The 17,943-nt window shown below is 28.2% G+C and overlaps 1 protein-coding gene and 1 long non-coding RNA gene across 8 annotated transcripts in view; one reads left to right on the top strand and one right to left on the bottom strand.

The window, feature by feature from the left end:
- The window catches only part of LOC129908313 (uncharacterized), a 93,115-nt gene extending 88,612 nt beyond the window's left edge, over positions 1-4,503 (bottom strand). Inside the window, exon 1 of the long non-coding RNA XR_008771257.1 lies at positions 4,257-4,503. This is a non-coding gene — a long non-coding RNA (uncharacterized LOC129908313). The remainder of the gene's footprint in view (positions 1-4,256) is intronic.
- Positions 1-17,822, top strand: part of LOC129908310 (band 7 protein AGAP004871) — a 63,210-nt gene extending 45,388 nt beyond the window's left edge. For all 7 annotated transcript variants that reach the window (XM_055984719.1, XM_055984720.1, XM_055984721.1 and 4 more), the window contains 7 exons: positions 9,632-9,741; positions 9,883-9,955; positions 10,163-10,245; positions 13,025-13,228; positions 13,661-13,716; positions 17,098-17,278; positions 17,409-17,822. In XM_055984719.1, coding sequence (XP_055840694.1) covers positions 9,632-9,741; positions 9,883-9,955; positions 10,163-10,245; positions 13,025-13,228; positions 13,661-13,716; positions 17,098-17,278; positions 17,409-17,525 — 824 coding nt within the window. In that variant the 3' untranslated portion in view covers positions 17,526-17,822. The remainder of the gene's footprint in view (positions 1-9,631; positions 9,742-9,882; positions 9,956-10,162; positions 10,246-13,024; positions 13,229-13,660; positions 13,717-17,097; positions 17,279-17,408) is intronic.
- Positions 17,823-17,943: the final 121 nt, after the last annotated feature.

The raw sequence follows: 17,943 nt of genomic DNA, 5'->3' as shown, positions 1-17,943 counted from the left end.
TTCCCCTGAGCAAAGTCGACTAACGTTAATCCGTTATCCAAAGTGGTATCGTGCAGAATATTCTCTCCGAAGGTATTTCCAAATATGCCTTCTCTTCCTAGCTTGGAATTAAGTCACCGGAGATCATTTAAATATCATAGTTATTGATTTGCTGGTTGGTTTTTTTTTTTTTTTGAGAAGCTCATAGAAACTACCTCTCTTCCGTGAGGTGCATGCTCAAATCAGGCTTAGGAATGTTTGAAAATTGATGCGGATCACTGTGAAGCATTAGTTGACACTATTCAAACTCATGACTTTCTGTCTGAGTCTGCATTGAACAACGAATGTACATTGTACACGTTAGGGATGTCAGCGATAGCAGTCGTCGTGGTTTATTCCCGGCCCCATTGTTAACTTTAATGCTTTTCGGCCTCAAAAATCATTTACACGGGAATTTTTTGAAGAAAAGTCATACAATTTGTTTTTTTTTCAAAACAGTAGGTCCGAAATTTAGCTAAATAAATACCAAAAACGTATTCGATCGATCTTGGATTTAGGAATAAATGTTCATATTCAATGACAAAGCATCAAAAATTTATAAAACATAGTTTAAAAAAGTGCAGCCTTTTCGTTTTCATTATATTTATATGTGCAAATTTGATAACTTCTCTTTAAGTAATAGCCGTCAAATGATTTTTGCCACCTAAAGGTACCAAAGACACCACTGGTGGGCCTACCCATAGTACTTCTTGGATGTCAGTTTTATCTTCTTTAAAGCAGTCGAGGACCTTAACTGATTACACTGGTCGGCAAAAACAAAACAAACAAAAAGTCAGATGCAAGAACTTTCTCGTACGATTTTATTTTACCTAAGTGTGCTGAAACTCAAAACTGTTCACAGATTTATTTTACCTATCATATCTAGTTTTTGAGCAATACACATCACTATTTTTTCTATAAAGTCTCAAAAACCAGTTTTTAATGAAGTTCTTTTTGATGTTTAATCAAAAATTTATATTTTTTAGTACTATTATGTTGCTTTTGTGAAATTCAAATGAGAAGTCGTAAACTGGGATTACTTGTTTCAAATAACTATTCATTCTGTTAAGTACTAAGATTTTGAAATAGGTATCACAAATATCTTTTTCCAATATCTTTGAGTAAAAATAAGCTTTGAAAAAATAAAATAAACATACATACATATTTAGAACCATAAAGTAGTGCGTTTTGAGATTGCATGAGCAGTTTTCAAAAAAAAAAAAAAATTAACGGTGATGTAATTCGACATCAAAATATAAAAAAAAACGCGTTTTTGAACTGTTAATATTCAAGTATTTTAAGAATCTGGCATGCCAGTGAAAATTTGACCTCGGACTCAGCTCACAAAAATCTTTTAGAAAAGAATGGTTTGGTTCAAGCTCTATTTTTGAAGCTGACCAGTGTTACTTGGTTGCATTATGGCAGATAAAAAATTTTTTAAATGCATCCCAAATTCTCATTTTAAATTAAAATAGGTCAGAAGTAGCAAGTCTTAGAAGTTTATTGAAAAAAAAAAGAAAAAATAATTTTTGTCATTAATCTACATATACATACATTTTTAATTTCTTATTAACTTTAATACCTCTTAACAATAAATTCTAAAATATCTTTACCTTGCCGTCAAACTCCAAAAAGTTTTGTTCGTCACTCTGTTCAAAAAATATTTGTCGTATGTGCATAATATTAGCATCAAAAGTTTGTTTGTTTGTATTTTTATGGTTGAAACAAAAATCAATATCTCAAAAATTTACGTCACCATCCATGCATATTATTATGCGCTTTGCATATGAGAGACAAGCATTCTCTATCCTCTTTGGGAAGTTTATGAATAAAATAATGTGACATTAAGTGCTTAAACTTAACCCTTGATGCAGCTAGTTGACTTTTAGTTTTCGCATGTGGAAAAGTAAAAATAGTTTAGATTACCCATAGTCAAGAGATAGGTAGCTTATTATATGAAGATGTGAAAAATGAAACCATCCAAAAGTACTAAAGTTTCTTGTAATCTTGAAAAATTGGATAAGTTTGACAAATTTTGAAAATTTTTTTCATGAATATAAAGGAAGAGACCAGAAGAAGAAAAGAGGTTAAGATAGATGATATTGTGTCTGTTCATCGGAGTTGTTTAAGAAACTTCAAAGTTCTGTCAAGGGAAAAAAGGCAATTTTCTTCTGTAACGGAGAAAAGTTTGTCGAAAAGAGTATGAATTCATGTAACCAAGCTAATAGCCTGTTTTCACTAGAGCAAATGAGATGATTTCGATCAAATTTGCCAAATGAGGTTCGAAATGAGATAATTTCCCATACAAATTTCAAATTTGAAATGAGATAATTATCATCTCATTTCAACGAAATTAGCTAGGAAATTAAGTCAAATCGCCTGAACGCACATAAAACTTCATTGTGAATAGGCCACAATTGTGGCATTTTACGAAACGTCAATCTAAAAAAAAAATCATAGCGGTAAAATTAAATTTAAATTTGTGTATTTCGCGTCGGTAAACAATAAATAAATAAAAAAATATTATAAAGCATAATACTTTGATTTCCATCATTAGTTTCTACCTCTATTTCATTCTATGAAGCAATTAAATGTTAGAGGTAAGTTTTTGAATAATAGAAATTTGATGATTGAATAGAATTGAAGATTCATTCCCATTTGTCATATGTACCGAGTATATTATTTCAAAAGCATTGAAGCACTTGGCGTGCAAAACAATGTACAAATCAACGAAGCTCCAAGCAGTTCAAGGGTTTTCTATGCGTGTTGGATCAACATATGAAACCAGGAGAAACCATTGCTCTGTTTGGATACTGACTACACCAAGAATCGTGTAAAAATAAAATAAAATCTTTTCTTTTAATTAATTTTTTATTAGTTTCAATTTTATTTTGTCAAAAATTATACTACATTTCGTTGGGCCTCGATTATTTTAAAAAGATTATTTTGAGGACATGTCTTGCTGCTGCGTTCTTCCCTTGGTCATCGCCGTCGTCGAACGTCGCCTCATAAAAGTGATATACCTAGATCTGCTGTATGCTTTTCTTGTGTTTCTTTCGCTTCTTTGTGATTGTTTGTAGATTATCCTTGAGTTGGGTCAGTGAATGTTCGAATACAGCATTACCCACTTCTGTTTGTACTGTCGTCTGGTTGGTGAGCATGGCATAATAGATTATATGTAGCTTCGTCTTCATTACCTGATGCGAGTTTTAACTTCAGGAATAGCGATGATGTGTGTCCCACTGACTACGATTAGTTTCTTCGGTGGTGGTTTTTGGGCTGGAGTCTATTTTTTAGTTTTCTTTTTTTATATTACTTCCAAGGAGTCGTATTTGTTTTTATTCTGAAAAACAATTTGTTTGTATTGCAATTATTTTTAATAGATAATTATTTAACTTACCATTTTTTGCTGGCATTTTGATTTCCGTTTTATTTTAATATTTTTTTTCCATATGAATGACAGGCCTGTCAACAAAACTCATACTTCAGTGTTGACACTTGTCAGTCCAAATGAGATAATTTGTAGTGAAAACACTTTTTTGGAAATTTGCTAAATTACCTCATTTGGGCTGTAGTGAAAACAGGCTATAAAGATTAAAAGCTAGGCACATTAAAATTTTAGAATTTGGACGCAAAAGGACGGCGTTTGATAAAGAATTGCTTTATTCATTAAATAGTTTTAATTTAAGGCTTATTTGCAGCAATAAGAAATCCGCTATAGTTCTTAAAAATTTTGTGATAAAAAACCGACCACGATTAATTTTTTAAATTAGGTAAATAAGTTTCTCACTTCATCAAACAAACACACATCAAAGGCACAGTACACATAAGAAGGTAATATCTTCCGAACGTTGTCAAAATTTGTTTGTCAAAAATAGGCACCATTCTGTCAGGTCGGCCTTTAATTTTTATATTTCAATCGCAGTAAACAGAAAATTTGTTTTTGTTTTAATTTATAAAATGTCATTTGAAAAAATTATAAATTAAAAAATAACAAATTTTCTTCGTGTTTCTTCGCGGAAAATGTTCAATAATCTTTAAAAAATTAGTGGTGTGCGTGCTTTTTGTGCGTTTTTCGTCGGTAATTAAAGAAATACGAATTTCGAGCTGACATTGTCAGTTCGGAAGATATTAGGTACCTTTTTATGTGTACTGTGCATCAAAGGCAACTTTCGATTTCAAAGACAACTTTCAATTTCAGTAAAACGATAACAAATTAAATTAAATTCATAACGTACCTTTTCATAACTTAAGGGTCCTTTTGTAAACATATGTATTTGCCTTGTTTATGTAATCTTCTTCACGGTGGTTAACAGCTCGGATACAAACAAAAACGTAAAACAAAAAACATCAAATATCCAAATACATATCATTTTGTAAAATCAAATTACCTGACTTTGAAAGAGTTTCTTTTTTGTTGTTCTTCTTATTTATTATTTTTTTTTGTTTATGAAACATAAAGAAAAGCAAACTGTGTGTGTTATAAACTTCTCAAAGAATACCTTAAACTTTATTCCATTTATTTTATATTTACATATGTATATCTCTTACATATGCTTGAGCTTGATATAAAATTGATGGCTAAACAACCCGGATCAGATCCCTTTTATCCCTACGTTACCTGTTAGCATTGCCAAGAAATCCTTAAAGTTAACTTTTTCTCCAACAGTCAACATCTAATGATAGAAGATATAGAACATTTTAGAAAAATTTCACAAAACAGCTTGTTAAAAAAATAGCTTTGTATAAACTATTAAGGCGTAAAAGACTTTATTAAGTAGAGCAATTGAATTGAACTGAGAAAATAACAAATAGAAGAGTTAACTTCTTGTGTGGTTTCCAGAGGTCAAATCGGCAAAACAATAAAAAAAGACTAAATAAATAAATAAATAATTATAATTATAAAAGAACAAAAAAAAAAACATTAATAAATTGTTAATTTTTATATTTATTATCATAATGGAAATATTTTAATACGTTTTGAATTCGCCGTCACGCAATAAAAGCACACCAAAGCAACATTCTGTTACCAGAAAATTTCGTTATTTTCATTAAACAGTGTATTGAAATGTAAAAATCTGTAATTCTTCTAAAATACAAAGGAGCCAAAAACTAAGTTAAATAAAAAATCTGGCAGATATGTATGTGTCAAGTTATTTTCTTTTTCACTTATAAAATTGAATCAGTATAAACAACAAATTATCAATAATTCTTATGTTGGTTTTTATGTCAAGGCAAATCTCTGGTTCGATCAGAGCCAAAGTGTACAAAAATAATTTCTAGTTCCTCTTAAGGAGAGGTTTTTAATAGAATTCTTTCTTATTTAAAAAAAAAATGCTTTTAATATTTAATTAAGGAAAGTAAATCTTAAATGCGAACTAGTGGAGTAACTAAAGCTCAAAAATTGGCAATATTAGGGAACCCGGCCGAACAGCTTAGATTTTGATGATCTTTTTTTTCAAACGTCGGTAATTAAAAATACTTTAAAGTCTATAGATTAAAAATTGCCGGTGTTGCAGTTTTGATTTTTTAAATTTAATTGAAGATTTTTGTGAACAAAAACTAATTTTTTTCAAAAATTTTTCTTAAATTTCATAAATTAATTGATGCCAAAAGATTGTCTAGGAAATTAAAGGAAAAAAAATATAATGGAGTGAGGGACAATCTTCCATAGTTAATTGAATGAACGGCTTTTGAAAGAATGGTAATTGAACTCAGATTTTTGAAAAAAAAATTATTGAAAAAATTTTAACATGTCGTTTTTTAAACTTGGTCGTAATATAAAATGCATTTATTTTCAAATTTTTTTGGCCGCATTTATTATGATTTCAAATTATAAAAGGAAATGTCAATATGTATTACGGTTTATGAAAAAAATTAAAAAGTATTTCATTTTCGAAGAACTTTTTTTAATAAAAGTTTTGGAAAAAAATGTACCTAACTTATTTTTTTTTTTAAAGTTCAACATCTAAACAAAAAATTATTTTTTATTCATTTAATAACCCTTACTGTTGAAAGTTAAATAGCAAAAATTTAAAGTTCCTATTTACCACAGTCTTTGAGAAAATTAATTATTTCAATGCAAAAATTCAGTTTTAATAAAAAAAAAACCATTGAAATTGAAGTAGTTTTTCATTTTTTTTTCAAAAGTGTGATATATTTTACCTTTTTTGCTTCGAAATTCAACTTATAATATTTATGGCCAAAAATTTGTTTTAAATAAATTCATATTTTATTAGAAAAAGTTTGGAAAAAAGTAATTTTAAATTTTTCTAATAACATTTTTTTTTTAATTCTGAGTTTGAGAACCATTTTTTCAAAAAGTCTTGATTAAATTTAGTGGATTTAAATTTAAGAGATAAGAATGAGCTTCTGGCTTTTTAAAAATGTATTTAAAATTTTGTAGGTGTTGCCGTTGTTTTCAAAATATTTTTTTTTGTGTTTGAGGTCAGAATGTTAGAAAATTGCATTTATCGCTTAAACGATGGAAGATTGTCTCTACTGCCTTTTATATATTTTCCTTAAATTACCTAGAGAATCTTTTGCTATCATTTGTTTTATGAAATTTAAGCAAAAAAAAAATGGTTTTGTTAAAAAAAAATTTATTTTAATTTAAAAAAACAATACGGCAACACCGGCAATTTTTAATCTATAGACTTTAAAGTATTTTTAATTACCTACGTTTGAAAAAAAAATCGTCAAAATCAGAGCTGTTCGGCCGGGTTCCCTAATAATTTGCTTTAGTTACTCTACTAAACGCTGGGAAAGAATTCTGTGGATAACACAAATATAAAACAGTAGTGTTCTTTAAGAAGATGCATGTGACATTAATTCAATGACGTCAAATGTGTTTCATAATTTTAAATTTACAAAACAAAAAAAAAAATACCGCTGCAGGATATCAGTAATAAGAAACAAAAAAATGTAAAACTTAAGTCGATAGAAAGCTTTAAAAAAATGAACAAAGAAAAACATGCACTGAAATTGAAATAACTAAAAAAGGGAAAAGTTAAACCAACCAAGAAGGATCCAGTTTGCAGGTTATGTTCATTTGTTACACATGGTTATTGAAATATTAAGATACGAACTTCATTTCGATTTTATTCAGCCAAATTATTGGACTAACAACAAAAAGGATACTGTGGAAAGACGTAAAAACGTCACGTTTTTATCTGAGAATTTCATTTTTGTTGTCCTCTCTGTAGGTATCTACAATTTTTATATACAAACATGTTTTAAAAACAGCTACAAAAACAGAGTTTTATTTTCTTGTCAGTTTACACACTGGGTATAATTTCACTTTGTCAGAGAATTGAAATGTGAACTTTGAAAAAAAGAAAAGGTTTGTTATTTTCAATTGTGACAGGTTGGACATTAATTTTTTTATTTTTATTTATTCAATTTTTGTTTGCGGTTGTTTAACTTTGAATCAATGAAAAGGATGAAAGAGTCTTTTTAAGTTTGAAGAATAAAAATCTTTTCAAAATATCTTTTTTACTTACCTAAGCTAAAAAAGGGGTTGACAAATGATGTAGGTAATAAATATTGTCAACTTTCAAAAGGAATATGTATGTATTATGATAAGCAAATTGAAGGGTTCAATTTTGTTTGTATGCAAAAATAAATCAAATTTTTTAATATCTGTTAGACTGAAAAAAGAAGAAAAAATAAGGCATACCTATACAATACAAGCTGTGTTCCTTTGGAAATATTTATCTACTGCTTAGTACTAAAAGCTGCTTTTAACTACTATTTCAATACAGCAAAAGTAGTTCAAAGTAGTTTTAAGTACTAAGCAGTAGAAAAAGGTTCCCAAAGGAACGCAGCTACATATGGCAATATTTTCTGTAAATGATGTTTATTTTTAAAAGTAGATACAACTTTTAAAATTAATCTAAAAATAAATTTTTGAAAATATGTTATACAAATTTCAAGTGTCTAGTGGTTAGTGCTTTAAATTTGTACAAATAACAATTGAGTAAAAATCACTGCGAGGATATAGGGAAACAGGAAAACAAACACTTTAAATGCACTTATAGGTTTTCGGTACACCAGGGTGTATACGTACTTTTTTAATTGATTTCAATTTTGATTTTCAACAATAATTTGAGAAAAATCAATTTTCAGATCTAACGAATCATTTAATACTTATTTTATTAAGCTTATTAAATCGCCATTCTGGACAACGAATTAGAAGCTTAAAACTAAAAGCGGATAAGAGAACGAAGTTTAGAATTTTGAAAATAAAGCCTCCTGAAAAAATCGAAATCAACGAACCCAAAGCCAGTCCGAATGTTTAAGTTTTTGTTTCTAAAAATATAAGTTTTGGTTCGTGATGTTATCAAAGAAATGCCATTTTTAAATTTTTTGTAAGAGAGTGGAAAAAAGCTAAAACCTGTTTGTGTTAATGTAAATGAGATAAACAATCTTAAATACATAAATAAATTATATCTACATAATCCTATTCAGAAAATATTCGTATTAAATTTTTCTGATGATTTCTGAACCTTTTTGCCAAAAGTTCATTATAACGATAAATAAAAAAATAAAAGTGTTTGCATTGAGTATTTCTTCGATTGCTGTTAATTTTGTATTAATTCATTTTAGCAGAAGTCTAAAATTCTAGACGACATTTTTGTTTCGAGCATTTCTGACTCTAACAAAAAACGTTATAAAAAAAAGAGGCGTATCGAGTATTCATTGAAACAAAGCGATTGCCGTTAGTTTTGTTGAAAATCGTTTATGTTTTACGGTCTTAGGTTTTAGACGACATTATTTGAGCATTTCGGACTCTTTTGGCTTTGACTTCGTTATATCGAAAAATGAATAAAAAACCAAAAAATTTGAGAATCGAGTATTCTTTCAGATAAAGGGTTTTCCGTATTTTTTATACTAAAAAATAATTAAAAATAATTTTTTGAAAACAAGTCTTTAAAATAAAATTGGTAGGTATTCGATTTTTTTGTTTTTTATTAATGGCAAGAATCAAAATTTCAAAAAATTCAAAGCGCCGTTTTCAAAAACATGAATAACAAAAACTGAATTTTAAAAAATTGAAATTTTTTGAAAATTTTGTTTTTATTCATTTACATATATAACTTCATTCAGATTTAACAAATATTTTGGAAGAAATTCAGAACTTAATTCAACGGTACTATTAAAAGGAAGTATGTACCTAGGTACATATCGTGAAAAATGATTTTCGAAAAAAAAAACTTATTTTATCAATACGTACCTACGTGAATATGAAGATTTTAATAACAAAAGACAGAGTATAACAATTGATCTCCAAAAGTAATAACAGCTACATAGATATAGTAAATGTTGTCTAAGCTTTGAAGGTCTTGCGGTCTAAGGGTACATTTAAAAACAAATGTTTATGACTAGGATTATTGCATCAATTTTCTTCTTCATATTATTTCTTCTTAACAGATTTCTAATTATTCGAAAAATATTATTTCTCTTTCAAAAAAGTTTTAGTTTTACTTTCTAAAAATGTTTTAAAAAAATAATAATCTTTTATTAATATAACCGTATTGACTTAATCTATAGGTCAATACAGTAGGTATAAGCACATTTTAACATTTTTTTTCTATTTTTCGTTTAATTTTAGCTGACGATGAAATCAGTGGCCACTCTTCAACGTGTGGCAAAATTCTAATATTCCTGTCATGCGTTCTGGTTGCACTAACATTACCGTTCAGCTTGTTTGTGTGTTTCAAGGTTGGTCATGGTCAGCTTTTCCTATATCCACATCCTTCCTGTTTCACTTAATAAATAATTCTATTAACTTAAAACACTTAACTTATACAATTATCTGTAATTTTTCTTCATTACTTATAAAAAAATAATAAAAAAAAACAGGTTGTGCAGGAATACGAACGTGCGGTTATATTTCGATTGGGTAGACTGATGCAAGGAGGTGCCAAAGGACCTGGTAATAATGATTGATGAAGCATTAACTTTATTTTCATCTCATGGTTCGGATTTTATTTCCTTTACTTTTATTTTTTATTTTATCTTGCCTCATCGATTTGGTATATAATTTTGATTCCTTTTATAATACCTTCTTCGTTATAAATATATCTATGTAGTAGTTTCTCATAGTAAAAAGATACTAACTAATTGGAGTTTTATGTTGCAGGAATTTTTTTCATTTTACCATGTATCGATGCTTACGCTCGTGTGGATTTGAGAACAAGGACGTACGATGTACCACCGCAAGAGGTAAGAGTTAATTAAAAATAAAAATCCCATCTTAATGGATTGGGGCAAAAAAATAAAGTATTCTCGGTATCATGACAGGATATGCTAGGGATGGGTAGAAAGAATATTGACCGAAAGATGTAACTGATTTGAAAAAATATGTCAGAAGGTAAGACCAGGAAGATGTTCCATTACGTTAAGATTAATTCTAACGAGGGCAAGGCAGGTTTATTGAATCTTGTAAATAAGGATTACAAAGTCTGAAAAGAGAAATGTCGAATATTAAGAAAAGACTTTAAATACCATTTGGCATATATTTGGTGTTGGTTTTGAAAAACAATTATCCAATTATCATTTTGCTTTGTGTAATGAAATGACTGATATTTGGAGATTAACTAAATTAAAGTATTTAAAATTAGCTTTATTAATGTGCTGAAGTTTATTTTTTTAATGTAGTAATTAAAAAAAAGGCAAAACAATTTTTTTGCTTTGTAAAAATAACTAAGAAAATTCTAATTGAATATTTATTACGGTCCAAAAATGTTTAATTAAAATACCTACATTAATATTAACTTACTATTTTTAACGTATAAAAGTGAATAATTAAGAATGATTTAAATATTTCGAAATGAAAAATTTAAACCAATTTGAAAGTTAATTGAGGTTTTAATTCTCTTCTTCAAAAATGTTAAAAAAAATTAAAAAAATGCGACAGGGCGACATTGTAACAAGGCGATAAGGCAATGCAACACAGCGACAAAGCTACAGAGCGACAGTGCGACTCGCCGACACAGATTTTGAAAAGTCAACAATGCGATAAGGCGACAGGGCAACGGAGCGACAAAGTGACAGGGCAACAAAGGCAAAAAGTATCAGAGCGACAAGGTGACAGAACTGCAGGGCTACAAGACGTCAAGATGATAGAGCAACAGGGTTACAGAGCGAAGAGATGACAAAGTGACAATTCGACAAGATTACAGGGCAACAAGGTTACAGTATTATAAGATAACGGAACAACAAAGCGACAAGTCAACAGAAAATCAAAAGATGATGACAAGGTGATAATGTGACACGAGTGACAAGATGACAGAGCAAAAAAGTGACAAGTTGACTTTGCGATGGTGCAACAAGGTGACAAGGCAAAAGAGCTTAAGAAATTACTTACCTATTTTTGCACAAATCCAGCGATATCTTGTAAGACTCTTAAAAATAAGCCTTAAGTACTTTGGAATTTGAAAAGATTCTCAATCTTATAACTAGATACGTTTTAGGCCCTGCAATGACTGCGAAGAAACTCAAGTTCTTAAACTATAACGCGAACGATTAATGCTAATATTAAAAAATTCATATCATAATATTGAAACTCTAGAACCGGAAGCTACATACATATGGTCTGGTTTTAAATTTAAAAATGCTTCTTTAGCTAGGCAATTTAATGCTTTAAAGAAGCGTATTTTGAAGCTTTAGAAATAAATTGCACGACTGGGGTCGCACGTACTTGCTCTTATGCTTAAAGTAACTATAATGTTAAAGCTTTTTATTCAAGAAATTTAAAATTCGATATTTTGAAGAAATTTCATAAGTAGTACCTATAAAAAAATTAAATCTGTTTTTATAATTAATAAAACTCCGTTTTAAAATATCTTAAAAAAAAAACAAATATGCCATTTTATTTCTCGTATAAAAAGGTATTTTTAGAAAAAAAATTTTGAAAATTGTAGGAGCCGTTTTTTTAAAAAATAATTTTTTATATATAAAATTTTTTTAACATTTTTCAAAAAAAAAGTTGGTATGCCATTTTGAAGAAATAATTAATTTACACATAAAAACTAAATTTCAAATTTTTTCATTGATCCGTTTTCAAAAAATTGATTTTTCAAAAAAAAATTTTGAAATATTTTTTAAGAAAAACAAAAATGCGTTTTTTGAAAATTTTCTTAAATTTTAATATTATCTTTACTTACACACTTTTGTATAAAAATTTTCATTTAAATCGGGTTAATTTTGTACGAGATATTCAGACACGAATAAAACCGTTCTATGACAGGTACCGTTAATAACGGTACAAAAAATATTTTTTTTATTTAAAAAGTTGGCCCTTATGTGTAGTACTACACACAAAAATTTTAATCAAAATCGTTAGAGCTGTTTTTGAAAAAAATTACCTTTTCTATTTCCGTTATATGGCAGGTACCGTTAGTTTTGGTCATAAAAAAAAAATTTCAATTTCCCCTCTAGGGAATCACCAAAAACTGCTAACTACCAAGTTTGAAGAAAATCACTTCACTCGTTTAGGCTGCAGCTCCAGATAGAGACAGACACACAGACAGACAGACAGACAGACAGACAGACAGACAGACAGAATTGCCGGACCCACTTTTTTGGCATTCTCCATCATCGTAATGTCATGTAAAATTGTTATCTCGAGTTCGATTTTTTTTACGAATCCTTAACTTGCCCTATAGTACCTATATCGCAAGTAAAAATAATTGTATCTTAAAAAACGAAACATTTGCGATGGAATTTATAGTTGACCGCTATAACAATTCTGAAGAAAAAAAAAAAAACGATCCAAAAAAGCTCCTACTTTATCGAGCAGAATTAAGTGAATAAAAAAAAACTTTAAACTTTAATAGGATCTCTTAGGTAGGTACTTCCTTTTTTCTTTAGTTCACACTATCCTATTTTTTGTTTCATTTTTCCTCTTCTTTTATGTGAAAAAGGAAAAAAATGTTTAAGCCATAATTTTCTTCTTCTCTTATTATTTTTTTTTTTTATTGTTTCTGAACCACAAAAAAAGGTCCTTACAAAGGATAGCGTCACGGTGTCGGTGGATGCTGTAGTTTATTACCGTGTGTCAAATGCCACCGTTTCTATAGCCAATGTTGAAAATGCACACCACTCTACGCGCCTCTTGGCACAAACGACGCTCCGCAATACAATGGGAACGCGCCATTTACACGAGATTCTTAGTGAGAGGATGACAATTTCTGGAACCATGCAAGTGAGTTTTTATACTATTTTTTTTTTTTTATTTTAGTTTTTTTTTTTCATCTGAGTTTATATTATAATTTGGTATGTGTTGTGTGGTGTGGTAAAAGGTTAACCAAAAACCACTTTTGTTATAGTGTGACCATGCCAATTTTTTTTACTTTTTTCAAACTTTTTTCTAAAATAAATTCTATTTGAAAAAAAAAAGAGATTTAGTCTGATTTCTTGTCCCGAAATGATAACCAAACATTTAACAATTTTTTTTATTATAAGTTAAGTTAAATGAACTGAAAACTTGTTGTAAATGAAAGGCTTTTAATTTCTTTAGTTGACTCGAATATGTTGGTCACACTGGTTATTTTGAAAATAAGTACTTAACATTTCGTCCTTGACTAATTGTACACCACTAAATTGCTGTGTTTTCTTTCTTCCTTTTCTATACCAGGTTCAACTGGACGAGGCAACCGATGCTTGGGGCATCAAAGTCGAACGTGTAGAAATGTAAGTAGACAACATACCTATACAACATAAAATCATTCAGAAGGCAAATTGTGGTTGCCCACGAAATTGTGGTGTGGTATGTGATGTGTGTGCGTGTGAGGAAAGAAAGTAATTGTTGTTTTGCTGCAATATTGTTTCTCATTTTCCTAGATGAAACTGTTTTGATTGTTCTGTTGACTTTACCCTACTACCACTTCTGTGGCAAAACAAAAAAATTCAGAATAGTAATTCAAACAGACATAGGTAGAGAGGAAAATGAAAGCAATAAAATGCAAAATGTAAAAAAAGAAAAAAATAGTACGTATACACCACAGTGACCCGGTAGTGTGCCTGTTTGTTTATTTATTGATTTTATAGGTTTATCAAGTTTGTTCTACCATTTGTTGCTTCCATCTACTATGAATGTTTTGTTTATTTAAAATTTGTTTGTTTAGCACTCAAATGTGTACTACTTTTCAATACACACAGAGTTGCATATAATTGAGTTTGAAGAAATGTATTGATTTTAACTCAAAACACTTTTGAAGTATATTATTCTTTTGTTTTCATTTTATTTATGATGGATAAATTGTGTTGTTAGAAATTTAATGTTTACTTTGCTGTTAGGATAATTTTTTGAATTTACATTTTAATCAATTTAATAAAAGAAAGACAATTTGGCACAGAAGAAAATGTTCAGTATTCGTTTCATTCTTTCTGAATTATTGTAATGAGAGGGATTTTACCCATACCAGCAATATGGAATAGAATTTGCATAAAAAACAATTACTGTCATTGTAGAGTATTTTCTGTGAATGAAAATAAAACTGAATGTAGTCATTAGATAAATGGATTTGATATGAGAGAAGTAGGAACTTGATACAAATATGCACATTAAATTTGCTCGAATTGTGGCAGCACTTCAAAAACACTCAAACATATCACAGAGAAAACATAAATAATTGTTTTTATTTTCTTTACTTTTCTTTTCGAAATGTAAGCACAAAGTAAAGCTGGGTACTTCTTAATGAAATGGTTTAGATTTTCATAAATTAAATTTTTGAATTGAATTTAGATTTTTGTATATTTAAATCAGAAATATATTTTTAAAATGTTTTTTATGACTACTATGAATAAAGAGAGTGGTCAAGTACTAAGATACTTGGTTTTGTAAATTAATAAGTCAGTTTTTCAACGACTCTTTTATAAAGGACATTCATTTCAATTAATGCCCCCTACAATTTGAAGTATCTTTATTCAGTTTGCATTTCAGTTCTTCGAAATAATTGAGGAATGATGTCAAAGAAGTAGAGTATTAATTTTTAGAATTGTCATTTGAGTTTTGAAGTAAGTAAAAGAGCACTTCTCAATAAAATCCTCAAATCAAAAAACCTAGTTCCTTGGTTCCTTTATTATTTTGTTTGTTTTTTTTTTTTCATTATTTGTCAAGATTGTAAATTGTTCAAACAGGTTGATTAAATTTTTCAAGAGGAAAAATTTTCACACTTAAAAAAACAAAAAAATTAAAACAAACTCTGGAAATGCTGCAATACTGAATCCATTTTAGGCATTTTATATAAAAATTCCAAATTATTCCTACCTCGGAATAGTACCTCAGTTTGAATAAGAATTCACTACCAATTTAATAAGCATTATTTTAATGAATTTAAAATTAAACAAAAAAAAAATTTCAAATGTTTTTATGAGATAATTTAAAAACAAATCTAGTTGTGAGTTGATTAATTTTTCTTTCGCTTAGTTGAAAGTGGATATTTTTTTCAAGTCTTTTAAATGTTTTAAAGCAGAAAAAAAGATCAGAAAAAAAACAAAAATTACACAATTTTTAACGATGCATAAGATATTCTTTACTATTAATTACGAACCTAGACTTTTTTCAAAAATAATGTTTTTTTTTTTCAAAACTTTTTCGATTTCGGGCATAAACTTTATTTTTTTATCAAAGGTGACTGAGAAGAAAATTATAAACTCTTAAAATTCTAAAAAAAAATCATGAATACAAATTTAAAAAAATAGTTTTTGGATTAAAAAAAAAATTTTTTTCAAGTATAAAATCAATTTCTAATCCATTAAATTAAAAGTATTCATTTTGGATTTTTAAAAAGTTTTAGTATTTTAAGTTTCTTTTAACATAAGATGAAGTACGTTGTCCGTTTTATTTCTAATTCAATCCCCAAGTTATTATACAAATAATTTCATACATTTAAGCAACTTGAACTCTTAAAGCAAGTAATGCATTTTATATTACTATATGTGTATAATCTGTGCTATTGAAAAATTGTTGTTTTGTTTTTGTATTTATTTATTTATTTATTTACTACCTCACTCGACACGATCTTCACTTGGCAGAAAAAACTAAAACTTTTTTTTTTTAAATAGATTTTAAAAAATAGTATCTACCTAAACAATAAATTAAAAAACAAAAGTAAGCCACAAACTTCATAAATCATTTTAATTACTTTTTAAGAACAAAATCTTGAAGTCATGATTTTTTTTTTTAATTTCAAAGAACAATGAAAACAATATAAAGCCCGACGGATAATATTTCGTAGTTAGGGTGGAAATAAGAGCGCTAAACTCACGAGAGTCGAGTTTCAATTAAAAATGAAAATAATTTTTCTTCGAATTCACATCCACTTAGAGCCGATTTTTCAATCTTCTAATAAACAGTCAGTTAATTGTTCGACGAATAAAGTTATTAGGCTCATAAACAATCAGATAACAAAATTGAATTTTTCAATTAAAAAAACTCTATACTACAGAATAACAAAAAAAAATGTCAAATTCAAAAATATTCAAAATTAAACGTCATTTTTGTTCATAATTAATTTTGTTTTCTTGTGTTCCCTTATATTTTTTAAACGTGGTATTTAATTTAGTGGTCTTTAAATTTGTGAAAAAAAGCATCTTAATAATTTATAATCTCAAAAATATCCATTTCATCAATATTTTCTTTAAAACAGCTTTGACAATTGACACACTATTTTTGTTGAGATTATTCCTTAGAATAATTTTTATTCGTCTCTGAAAGAAGCAGATAGATTTATTCCTCTAATAAATGTTTTATTAAAGGAATAAGCTATATCCGGCTGTTGAAAAATTGATTTTTTCTCTATTTGAGCAATAAGTGCTAACTGACTGTTTAACTGACTATTGAAAAATTGGCCCTTAGTCAAAAAATATTTGAATATTATTTTCCATCTAATTTATTTTGAATGAACTGGGACAAATGTTGTATAATACATTTTATATGAAATTGTATAGGGAAAATTTTTAAAAGTGATTTTTTGGATGTGCTAAAATTTTGTTTGAAAATTTTCATTTCAATTTTAAAATTAAATATAAAATGTTCGTTTGAATTTCTCTTTTTCATTAACTACACAGCAAGGACGTTCGACTACCCGTTCAATTGCAACGTGCAATGGCTGCTGAAGCTGAGGCAGCACGAGAGGCACGTGCCAAAGTTATTGCTGCTGAGGGTGAACAAAAAGCTTCACGAGCACTACGTGAAGCATCTGAAGTTATTGGTGATTCACCTGCTGCTCTTCAGCTACGTTATCTGCAGGTAATGTTTACATTTTCTAAATATTTTTTTTTTTTTTTTAATGTTTGCACAAACCAACAAGTATTTTAAATAAAAACAATTTTTTTTTCTTTTCTTTTTTTTATTTCTTAAAATTAAATAAAACTTACAGACTTTGAATACGATTTCGGCCGAAAAGAATTCCACCATCGTATTTCCATTGCCAATTGATTTGATAACCTACTTTATGAAGACAATGGACGCATCTAAAAATGTTCAACAACAATAAATTTAAATCGCCAGGAAATATATTTTTTTTAATTTTTAAAATGGCACATTTAACACATCTTGGGATAGTGAATTCTTTCTTTTTTTTGTGTATAAATCAATTTTGAAACAAAAAAAAAGCAAGAAAAATTGATTGATAATTTGGTTTCTGACGCTTTTTACTGAATCAAAGTATTAAAACAAAAAAAAAAAAAAAACAAAAATAAGCAAACTTAAAAATACAATTAAGTGGTTTCAACAAATGGACATCTTGATGTGAAAAGAATAATAATTATAACGAAAATCCTCTTTTACTTAGGTTAGTTTTTTTATAAATGATATTTCAGAACTAATAGTATTTTTTAGGATAATGTTGTAATGTAGCAAGATGAAAAAAAAATTATAATCAAAAGAGGGGAACTATTTAAAAGGTTGGTTGA

Source organism: Episyrphus balteatus, chromosome 2 (assembly GCF_945859705.1).
Source record: "Episyrphus balteatus chromosome 2, idEpiBalt1.1, whole genome shotgun sequence".
Lineage (NCBI taxonomy): Eukaryota > Metazoa > Arthropoda > Insecta > Diptera > Syrphidae > Episyrphus > Episyrphus balteatus.
This window is presented reverse-complemented; position numbering and strand designations above follow the sequence as displayed.